Source organism: Otolemur garnettii, unplaced genomic scaffold, assembly GCF_000181295.1.
Source record: "Otolemur garnettii isolate 467f Iridium unplaced genomic scaffold, OtoGar3 scaffold00029, whole genome shotgun sequence".
NCBI lineage: Eukaryota > Metazoa > Chordata > Mammalia > Primates > Galagidae > Otolemur > Otolemur garnettii.
In genome coordinates, this window is record NW_003852424.1 from 14,901,541 (window position 1) to 14,913,327 (window position 11,787).

The 11,787-nt window shown below is 51.3% G+C and overlaps 1 protein-coding gene across 1 annotated transcript in view; it reads right to left on the minus strand.

The window, feature by feature from the left end:
* Nucleotides 1–11,787, minus strand: part of AP3D1 (adaptor related protein complex 3 delta 1 subunit) — an 81,450-nt gene that overhangs the window by 19,015 nt on the left and 50,648 nt on the right. Inside the window, exons 8-15 of the mRNA XM_003788857.3 lie at nucleotides 8,930–9,069; nucleotides 8,712–8,785; nucleotides 7,633–7,682; nucleotides 5,636–5,685; nucleotides 4,702–4,750; nucleotides 3,362–3,507; nucleotides 2,345–2,724; nucleotides 944–1,175 (exon numbers count right to left, since the gene is read on the minus strand). Coding sequence (XP_003788905.1) covers nucleotides 944–1,175; nucleotides 2,345–2,724; nucleotides 3,362–3,507; nucleotides 4,702–4,750; nucleotides 5,636–5,685; nucleotides 7,633–7,682; nucleotides 8,712–8,785; nucleotides 8,930–9,069 — 1,121 coding nt within the window. The remainder of the gene's footprint in view (nucleotides 1–943; nucleotides 1,176–2,344; nucleotides 2,725–3,361; nucleotides 3,508–4,701; nucleotides 4,751–5,635; nucleotides 5,686–7,632; nucleotides 7,683–8,711; nucleotides 8,786–8,929; nucleotides 9,070–11,787) is intronic.

Sequence of the window (11,787 nt, forward strand, 5' to 3'; positions counted from 1 at the left end):
CCTAAGCCCAGGAGTTGGAGGTTGCTGTGAGCTGTGACGCCATGGCACTCTACTAAGGGCAATAAAGTGAGACTCTGTCTCTACCAAAAAAAAAAAAAAAAGAAGGGCAGCTCCTGTGGCTCAGTGAGTAGGATGCCAGCCAAACTGCAACAACAACAAAAATAGCCGGGTGTTGTGGCGGGGGCCTGTAGACCCAGCTACTTGGGAGGCTGAGGCAAGAGAATCACCTAAGCACAAGAGCTGGAGATTGCTGTGAGCTGTGACACCACATCACTCTACCGAGGGTGACAAAGTAAGACTCTGTCTCTAAAAAAAAAAAGAAGAAGAAGAAAACCAAAAAAACTGAACAATAATTCCCCAAGGGCCTGTCATACCCACCTCAGTATTCCTTTCCACTAATCCAAGAACCTCTGGATCTACCCATGCCTGCCTCCCACTTTAGAATATGCCTTCTGGGCCAAGCCTGCTGGAAATGTCCCTACCCCTAAGAACCCTGGCTTGCAAGACACCCAGGAGTCTGGAGCTTAACTGTTAGCTGCCCATCCTCCTCCTGTGGAACCCTGCAAGAAAACATTCCTTCCTCCTCCACTCTGGGTAGCAGCCACAGCTGTGTGGCCCCCCCAAGTGCCCAGTTTCCCAGCTCAGGTACTTGGCCACCTGCTGTTTACCAAATAGGCCAGCAGGGTCCCTATCTATCCTACATCACAGAGAAACCTGCTGCCACCTCTGAGGCCACCCATTCTGGCTGATTGACCCCCAGTCCAGGTGGGTGAGGCTGTGACAAGGAGATTTTACCAGCTTGCTTTGGGAAAAGGTAAGAAGGCACCGCATGCCCTGGCCACTATTGGACAAAAAGAACCATCGAGAGCTCTCCCCAAGGCCCAGTCCCTATTGAAGACACAGCTGGTCCGACATTGAACCCAGTGTGCACACCTGGCCTTACCCGCTCCTGCACCTCCAGGTCTGCGCTCTGCACAAACTGGGGCAGCCGGTCCACCATGAGTTGGGTGACCGCCTGGGCTGCCTCCATCTCTGAGGCCTGCTCCTTCTGCTGCAAGATGGATGCATACAGCTTGACAACGTTCTGCACATACACAGCCTGGATGTGGCCAGGGAGCGTGGTGACTTTGGGTCGCAGCATGGCCTCCAGAGTGTGGTGGGGCTCCTGCAGATGCCTGAGGGACAGGAAGGTGGGGTGAGGAGCTGAGGCCTGGGCTCCCTGTGAAAGGGATGATTCTGTTTCCTAACCAGAGGCCAAGGGCTACAAAATGGGATTTGAAAGGAACCAGGAACCATAAATGGCCTATAAAAGGGACATGGTGAAGACATGAGAATTACAGAGCAGCTGAATAGAGCAAAGTTAGAGAACAAGAGAAAGGAAGACCCTAGCAACCCCATAGGCTGGCTCTGGAAAAGTAGAAGGGAGAGGACAAAGAAGAAACCTGGGTGGGGGGAAATGAAGGGGTCTGTAAGAACAAAGGGTTCTGTGTAGGATAGCTGAAACTTTATTTATTGCTTTTTTATGGTCAAAAAAATGTTTACAGTATACTTTTTCCCCAGTAAGAGAATGACAAAACCATTCATCTCCAGAATACAGGCCAGGTGTTCACTGAGCTACAGCAAGTCCAGGCTGGAGCAAGTCCTGAGAGGTGACAGGGAGGAGGTGGAAAGTGGCCAGGGAAGCAATAATGGGATGAAGGGCAGCTGCCCTGTGGCACTTGCTGGGGCAGGCTTGGGCAGGGGGCAAGGAAATCAGCAGCAAATCTTATACTTTTCCAAGAGAAATTAGGAATCCAGATCTTTTTTTGAGATACAGTTTCACTCTGTTGCCCTGAACAGAATGCCATGTCATCAGCCTAGCTCACAGCAACCTAAAACTCCTGGCCTCCTGCCTCAGCCTCCCAAGTAGCTGGGACTACTGACACCCTGCCCCCACTACCAGGGCAGATGTGGACTGCGTGGGGGGACAGTCTCACCGTTGCCCACCTCCAAGGCATGTGAGCCAATCCCAGGTCCCACCTGAAGCCTCATGGGTGCCAGGGTCCACCCACCCTTCAACAGCCCCCCAGGGCAGAAACCCTATGGACAAAGATGGCTCCCAGTCAGGTACACTGGGGATGTACCATTTTGTAGGGCACAGAGTGGAGAACGTACAGCACCCCAGCTATGTGGAAGACAGTGGCAGGTGCTTCAGCCCCCTTGGAGCAGTTGAACCACAAGGCTGCGAGAGCAGCAGGGTGGTTCCAGACAGTGGGGAGTTCCCCTGGGCACACTCCCATCTCTGACTGTAGGGAGCTTAGGGGAACCAAGTACGCCCTATCACACGCTCCTCATGCCCACTCACTCCGAAAACTCCCCGCAGATCCAGGCGGCGGCATACAGCACCTCGCAGATCCCATTCCTCTGGGTGCTGCTGGCCACGAGGTGCGCACTATCAAGCAGTGAGGACATCTGGGACACAGCAAACTTGCGAATGGCCTTCACACGGATGGCCACATCCAGCATCTGTGCAGCAATAAGGTGACCATGGCGAGTTCCCTCCAGGCGCGTCAGCTCCACCAGGATGCTGATGTACCACTCAAAGTTGGTGATATGCTGATAGTTGGACTGGCTACAGATGTCGATAATTTTGGTGAGCAGCTCATCGCGGTAAGTAGTGCCCTCAGCCTTGTCTACATGGGTCATCAGCTTCTTAACAATCTCCATTAGGTTCTTCTTAGATACCTAGTGGGAGGTGGGAGGGGACAGGTGAGGGAGGGCCCAGTTCCGGCTTATTTTGTGAAACCTAAGATGGAATCCAAGGGTCATGGGCAGATCCAAGTCTATGCCAGGGAGGTGACACACCCCCATGATGTCAATTGGGTGAGGCACACACCGCCTCTGGGTATGGGGGCAGCAGGCCAACCCCCTATAGTCCATCCAAAGGGTTTGGCCCATCCCAAGTCTACATGGGCCATTGAAGCAGAGGTCAGATCTTGGGCACATGACTCTGTCCAACCTCATCCCCCACTACTAACCCAGAATGTCTCTTTTAGAGACAGAGTCTCACTTTATTGCCCTTGGAAGAGAGCTGTGGCATCACAGCTCACGGCAACCTCCAACTCCCGGGCTTAGGCAATTCTCTTGTCTCAGCCTTCCGAGTAGCTGGGAATATAGGTACCTACCACAGTGCCTAGCTATTTTTGTTGTTGTTGCAGTTTGCCTGGGGCCAGGTTTAAACCTGCCACCCTCAGTATATGGGGCCAGCACCCTACCCACCGAGCCACAGGCACCGCCCGAATGTAAGGGTCTTATGACACATGTGCTCTTCGGCACTCTGACACACAGTGGGGAAGGCCAGGCAGGTGGGCAGGGCACGCACCATCCCATAAAGCAAGTCGAGGGCCCGTAGCCTGATGGACTCGTCCTTGTCATCCAAACACTGCAGGATGAGGTCCTTGTGAGACTGCACAGACTTGGGGTGTGTTTTCAGGATCTTGGACATGGCCAACAGCCCCAGATACTTCACTGTGGAGATGGCAAGAGGTGATTAACCCCAACACAAGAAAGGTGCTAACACCATGGCAGGGCACAAAGCATGTGAGGCTGATCTCTATCTCTGCCTTGGACAGCAAAAGGAGGAAAAGGACAACTCTTTATCCTACATGGGCCTTTATAGGCAATGTGTGTCCAGCCTTTCCCTGAAAACAATCTGGCTTCAAAATGAGCACCCTAACTACACCCTCCTCACCTGGGCCCAGGTACAAGAGGGGAAGTGCTGAGCTGAAATTCCTCACCCAGGCCTTGAAGAGATGCATGCGGACAGGAGAGCTGCACTAATTGACAAATCAATGCCATAATCTCCAAGGGATGCAGAGTCTTGTACAAGACATCTCGGATCAGACACTTAGAGAGTGGGCATCAGTGTGGCTGTCCACTTGCCCAATCTTCCCGCTTATGGGGCTTCACTATGAACTCCCAAGCCCCATTTGTCCCCCAGGACTGGGCAGATCTTTCTCAAGGATCCTGCACTGGCTGTCTACACATAGCTCAGCACACCAAACCCCTGAAAACCTTCCAGCCCAGACACAGAAAGACTGCCCACAAAATGGTAACAAGAGGAGTAGGCACCAGTAGGTGGGGGCTGTCTCTGAAGCCTGTCAGTCAGTGTGAAAGGGGACTGGGTACCACTGACACTGTACATGCTTTCTTCTTTTTTTTTTTTAAACCGAAGATTTTTTTTTTTTAATTCTTTTGTTTTAATTTTATTTTTTGCCAGGGCTGGGTTTGAACCCACCATCTCCGGTATACGGGGGCGGGGCCCTATTCCTTGACTCACAGGTGCCGCCCATTTTTTTTCTTTTTTGAGACAAGAGTCTCGCTTCGTTGCCCCTGGTAGAGCGCCATAGCATCATAGTTCACAGCAACCTCACCTTCTTGAGCTTAAGTGATTCTCCTGCCTCAGCCTCCCAAATAGCTGGCACTACAGGTGCCTGCCACAACACCCAGCTATTTTGAGAAGTAGGGTCTCGATCTTGCTCAAGCTGGTCTCAAAACTCGTGAGCTTAGGCAATCTGCCTGCTTTAGCCTCCCAGTGTGCTAGGATCACAGGTGTGAGCCACTGTGCCTGGCCATATGCTTTCTTCTTATGCTGGGAAGCGACCCGAGCTCACAAAAGGTTAGGACACAGAAATGAAGGAATGGAAAGGAGGAACAACTTACAGTTCTGATCAGAGTCTTCTATTAATATCCTTAATTTTTGAACACAAAGCTGAAAAGAGGGAACATAAGGTTGGATGCATTTTCTGAAACCAAGTGTGAGTTCAGTTGACCCTTGGCCCCAGGTCTTCTAATCCTCCAGTTCTCCCCTGCCCTGGCCCAAGGTCTCATATCAGCCCCACTCCACAGCCCAGAGGATAGGAGAGAACTGTCCTTGGAGGAGTTCTAACAGGAGGTAGGGGAGAACTGTCTGGCGACAAGAGAGGGGCTAGGCAACCTGGGGCCCCACACCAGGCCCTGCTCAGCAGGGGACAACGATGAGTCTGCACGCGCTATAAGGACAGGATGGAAGAGGACAGATGCCGTTGCCCTCGCCAGAGACAATAAGCGGGAACATTGGTGGAGGCAGGAGCACATCCAACAACATGGTGTGCCCCCTGGGGAGGGACTGGAATTTGGGGACTTACTTTATGTATTAGTCATGTAACTAAAATGAATTTGAACCAAAGAAAACAAGGATATAACCATCTCAATGCCCTCCACGCCAGTCAGGGAGCTGCTAGGGCTCTGGGTTTGAGTGGACATGACATTTTATAAGCCATGATTGTGAGGCTGATGATTCAGGTGTAAAGCAGCTTGGGGACAGGGAAGGACTGTCCCCAAACACAAATAAGACAAAGGGACACAGGTCAGCAGCTGGGAGCCACCAGAACACTCAGGCAGGAGCACCTGGGCCCTAACTCAAATGGGTACACACACAAAAAATGCACACAACCAGGGTAGACATCAGGCACACAGCTTGCTCAGGGAATAAGGAGGGCCATGTGGGGAGGGTTATCCAGTGAGCACAGAGGAAGGTGGGTGTCCAGCCCAAGGAAGAGCACATCTAGCCCTGGGTGGCAACCCACAGGCCCCCAGACCTGTCCCCTGGACGTACCTGGATGCTGGCACTGTGGTTGGGCATGCCGGAGGACAGAGAGATGAGCACTGAAATAGACAGCTAGGTCAGTAAGCCGCCATGTCCATGGCCACTATGCTGACCTCCAAACCAGTATATCCACTATGGCTCCTGCCCCTTGCTAAGTGGAAGGGAAAGGATGAAAGGCAGAAATGCCACCATGAGTAGAATGGCTCCTCCCAACTGCTGCCTGTCCAGAACACAGCTAGCACAATGGGCTATGTCACCAGAAGGCACTGGTGAAGTTGCCCTAGGAGAGGCCAGGAGCCTAGATGGGGCTCCCCCCCATCGCTCTGAGAACAGTGGCTGTTGAGCCTAAACTGCTCCTGTAACTATCATGGTCTGTGTGCACCCCCCGAAGTCCTTTGAGAATCTTGGCACAGGCCAGGTTGTGAGGTTAAGCAGGTGTGACCAATCCCAGTGGAAACCCAAGTGGAGGTCTCTGTGAGCTTCCCTGGGGACACTTCACGTGTGTCATCATCATGGCTCACTGCTGGGGCGTAGACAGCATATCCTACAGGATTTCACATGAAGAGGGTGCTGGAAGCTGGGCCTGACCTCCCCATCCCTTTGCTGCCATGAACCACAGCCAACAGGTCAACAGTGTGCTGCGTCCCAGGGTCCTCCCTGCACAGCACTATACTAGGTGCCAGGGAAGTACCAGGTCTGCATCCTTGCCCTTGCCCCTCACCAGGTCCCAAGGAGTCAGGCAGGCTGAACTCAATCATAGCCATAGGTGTTGGGCATATGGCGTCCCATCCAGGGCAAGTCCCATAGGAACTCAGGCTGCACAGAGTGTCAGGGCCACGCCCATGTGTCAGCTCTCATACAGCCACTAGAAAGCCACTGTTCCTTGGGCATGCCCAGTCCTGGCAATGCCTCACTCATGACTACTGCTTCTCCCTGTACCCTAAATCCTCCCACCCCATCACAGGGACTCTTTCTTTTTGAGACAGAGTCTCACTATGTCACCCTCAGTAGAGTGCCATGGCATCACAGCTTACAGCAACCTCAAACTCTTGGGTTTAAACGATTCTCTTGCCTCAGCCTCCCTTGTAGCTGGGACTACAGGCACCCACAATGCCCAGCTACACAGAGCCACTTCTGATCCCCCTGCCCTATCACACTCTCCTCTGAGGTAAAGGTCACCTACAACTATACCAGAGCCTCAGGGACATTCATAGCCCACACAGCTCTGTCACAGACACTGGACAGGGGCTGGCATCTTATGAATTACCAAATGTCAGGGCCCCCCTGTGGGTCCCACCTGGCCTAGGGCTTCCTACTGGCTTCAGATAGAGAAGCAGACCCAGGGCATCACAGAGCCTAGACTCTGACACCAGTTCACAGGAAATACGTGAAGCCAGGAGACTGGCAACCCTGCCAGGAATCACAGTTCTGGTTTTCCAACAGGCTGGCAGCACAAGGTAAAGGAGTGGACAGGACTTCTCATTTACCATCAACACACACTGTGACAGACCAACTGACTCTAAGGAGATGATCGTGACCCCTGGGGGCAGGGAGCACCAACTACACATCCCAGCCAGCCTGGCCGGTCCTAACGGGTGAATTGATTCCATCTTATACGATGTTTTTATTGTAGGTAAAAAATTTAGTACCTATGATGAAACATGCCTCAGATGTGCTTTAAACTCTTAGAAATAACAGTTTTGGCGGATCTGACAGTGAACCCAGAGTAGCAAGAGGCCAACAGCTTTGGGAGGCAGGAGATGACTCTTGTATCTCAAGGGGACTCCAGAATGTGGCTGGGGCTGAGCTGCTGCAGAGCCCTGAACAAATAAATGTTCAATGTGGAGTACTGTAGGGAATTGGGAGAGATATGTAACCACCAAGGAGGTCCTGCCATACAGCTTTCTGCCCCTCTCCCCTGAGACTCCCCCAGCTTGGAGGTCCCCAAGGGAACCCCCCCCAAAGGACAGCCACCCCTTCCAGAACAGGACATAAGTCAGCCTCACCTGCAATTACAGTGTTCACACATTCATATAGAAGGGACATGGCAGATGTGCTGCGAACAGAAGAAGGTAGTGGTATGAAGACCAGGTGTCACAGCAGAGTAGCAGTGTCTGCTGGACACTTAGCCCCATGCCCCTCAGGAAGGTGACCATGCCCTGCTTTCCAAAGCCCAGTCATGCATGGGTGGTCTATAAACATGCCTTCACGGGGAAGGAAGTGTGAGAAACCCTAATATAGACATGTGGGACATGACATCTCAGGCACTGCTAGACAGCATGTGTGAAAGCAGTCTGGACAGCATCCTCCTGCACTACTTCTGAGTTCAGGGATTTTTAGAGGCATGAACACTCAGGCCCTGTGCTGCACTTGCCACAGTACTTAGCCTGGTCACCTGCTGAGCAGGCTGCAGCCTCTGAGCAACAGGTGAGTGGCCAGGCAGGGGGAAAGCAGGCTGTGATGATCACACACAAGAACTGCCTAAGGACACATCTCCAACGTTAGGGAAGCGTAACTGTGTCTCAAAGTAATGTCCCTGCCTGTGGCCCGGTTTACCCCCCTCCCTGCATACTCCTGTCTCTGGACTCCTGGCCTTCGCACTCCCCTTGACAGCCAGTGGGCCTGGCCTGTCTCTGTCCCAAAGGCAGCCTGGCCTGGAAAGGATCTCCCCTAGAGGATACCACCCACTAGCCTCTCAGTTCTGTGACACCCAGAATACAAGCCCAATTTCTTAGACATGGTCAAGCTGTAACAGGGGACAGGCAGACACACAGGTAAAAGCCTCTGAATTGTGGTGAGTTGAGTTTGTGCTTTTCACTGAAGGACCAGAGGCTCCTAGATCTGGCTCCCAAAACCAGTGAGGGTCAAAGAGACAGGACCTAGACATCGGTCAGATACAAACCACAGGGCATCTGCCAATGTGAGCAAGTTTCCCAAGTATAGCCAGGGGGTTGGATGACCAGGCTTAGGCCCCCACTAGGAATAACAGCACAGTGTGAAAGGCACACTGTGAACACAAGCAGCTCTTGCATTTCTGGCCAGGTGGGGCTGCCACAAGGCCGGGCTGGTCTCGGCCTGTGCCCACCTGTGGATGAGGTTGGTCAGAGGCTCGATCAGCTTCTTGCCCAGCCGTGGCTCCAGAGGGGTCAGAGCACCAAACTGTGGGGCGAGAGGAGCCGCGTCACCACCACCACCCCATGGGCTGGGGTCCAGGCAGACTCAGGCACCCACAATTGCACCAGCCAGGAACCCCATGGGTGAGATGTGTGCAGTAAGTGAAGCAGCAGCCCAGGTGCTACTTGCCAGCTTTATGATCTTGATGAGGACCCAGTTATTGGTAGACGAGGTCATCAGCTTGAAAAAAAGCGGAGCCAGGGACAGGTAGTTCTTCGGGTTGCGTCTGGCCAGCTCACAGATGACGTTGACAGCAGCTGACTGGACTCCTGGGGAGCAAGGGGGTCCTCGTCAGTAAGAAGAGGGGGCATCCTTGTCAACAAGGGGGGTTGTCTTCACCAATGAGAACCTTGTGGTATGGGCCTGAAAGTGCAGGTATGAGAACTGGTGACTGGCACCATATACACAGCCATCCAGAGCAGCTAACAGTGTGGGCAAGGGGTAGTGCAGATGTGTGTGCACATGCGCACACACACACACTTTCTAGTTCTCGGACACTCCAGCACCAAGAGGATTATGGTGCATAGATCTTCACAAGTGAAAGAAGCAGTACAACTTGCAGAAATGTAAATCTCAGAATCAGGGCAGAGAAGGTGAACATGAACCTGGGATCTTGTGGTACCAGAAAACAGAGAGATGCTCAAAAAATAATAAATGTAGAATATAAATGTCTTAACACAATAACTAAGAAAATGACATGAAGGCTACATTAACCAGTTTGATGAAAATATTTCAAATTGTATATAAAACCAGCACGTTGTACCCCATGACTATTAATGTACACAGCTATGATTTCATTAAAAAAAAAAAAGAAAATGGCAGGTGGGCACAGGAACCCAGATCAAGCAACACTCAACGGCCAACATGTGACAATTCAAACAAAAATATTCACAAAGAAGGTATTGGATTATGGCCCACAAAATAAAAGAAACACCCACCAGACCGTCCTAATGTAAACCAACAAATGAAGGAGTAAGTGAATGGGAGGAACAGAAGCCCCTCTATCCCTAGGGTTGTAACTAAACGAAGAAGAGAATGGAGAGACAAGCATCATCCTTCAGACACCAAATAGGTGGAGGTTGGACCACCAACAGAGGCTGAAATTAGCAAAGAAAGGAAGTATTCATGAGCCACAAAGTACCTCCCTACAAGACACCATCAGCTACAAAGGAAGCAGCAGCAGCTCAAGGGGAGAAATTGGCCTGTGCTGCCTGAGGAGTGGTTGCAGCAAGGGCCAATACTGACGAGACATGGCTGCCCGAGGAGCCTAGAAATGGGACCAGGGAGATACACGTCTCCTCCACGGGGCTCCTGCTCAGAAAACAGTTTCTCAGACTGACCAGAAGGTAACAGACCAACCTATCTCAAGGGTGTCCTATAGGACAACTGATCCCTTCTCTACAATAGAGCCAAGGTCATGGGACACAAAAACAAGGGACTCAGATCAAAAAAGGTCTTGACAATGAAATGCTATCACACTAGAAAGGGGACATTAGCAAAGCAACTTTGTTTTATAATGAAGACTCTAGCCTTTGTCCCAGGATCCTGACAGGGAGCTTCTGAAACCCTCAGAAATTCCCAAGTGACGGGAATGACTTGTCATTCTGAGTTTATGCTAACACAATGGCTCAGGAAGAGGACTGTTCACCAAAAAGACTATCTGTGGGATTGTATCTGTCAGGGACCTTGAACCCCATGCTACCAGCCTGATCTCTGGAAGGAAGTGGACCCCAGTCACACAGCCAAGCCCCTGGTCTCATCATTGTGCCTGCATGGTTGAGACCCCAAAGAACTGGGGATGCCACAGCATGGGGGCATCCTGACTGCTGGGCACATGCTATGCTGAGGATGGCCCCCTGGGAGCTCTGTGGTACCCTGTGGTCCTCCCCCTCGTTGCTCCATCATCCAGCTCCACCTGTGTTGGCTGCTCCATCCTACAACTGACATCCTAAGCACAATGCTTCTGAGACTTGGTCTAGTGAATCAGAAGTAGCAAGAGCCCCTGAATTTGCAGCCAGGTGGTCAAAGGTGTGGTTAGCATCTGCTGCTGGGGGCAGGCTCCACGAAGCTGGTGAAGGAGAGTTTAGTCTGTGCTGGACCAGCAGTGTCCTGTCAATGTTTGCTTTGTTTCCCTGTCTTGATTTCATTTTGATCATACAAGACAGAATATTCTAGAGAGACAGGTGATGAGCTTATGGAATTCTTTACACTATTTTTCAACTTTGTTGGAAATCTGATATGATTTCAAAATAAAAAGGTAAAGTAGGCTGGCCCTGGCCAAAAACTGCAAAAAAGAAAGTATCTTGGGCAGCGCCTATGGCTCAGTGAGTAGGGCACCGGCCCCATATACTGAAGGTGGCAGGTTCAAACCCAGCCCCGGCCAAACTGTAACAAAAAATAGCCGGGCGTTGTGGCAGGCGCCTGTAGTCCCATCTACTCAGAAGGCTGAGGCAAGAGAATTGCCTAAGTCCAAGAGCTGGAGGTTGCTGTGAGCTGTGACATCATAGCACTCTACCAAGGGTGACAAAGTGAGACTCTGTCTCTAAATTTAAAAAAAGGTAAAGTAAAATTTTAAAGTAATTTAATAAAAAAAAAAAAAAAAAAAGGAAAAACTCAGGGGAAAAAATAACCTCTCAAGTCATCCTGCAGTTCTCCAGGAATGGAAGAAGGAACCCCCCCTTCCTCCGCCACCAACACTTAAAACTCAGCTCATTAACAAGAAAGAAAAAATATGCCTTGGCACCTATAGCTCAGTGAGTAGGGTACCGCCACATATACCAAAGCTGGCAGGTTTGAGCCTGACCCAGGCATGCTAGACAACAATGACAACTGCAACCAAAAAATAGCCAGGCATTGTGGCAGACGTCTATAGTCCCAGCTACTCAGGAGGGCTGAGGCAAGATAATCGCTTAAGCCCAAGAGTTGGAGGTTGCTGTGAGCTGTGATGCCACAGCAGTATGTCTACTGAGGAAAACATAGTTGAGACT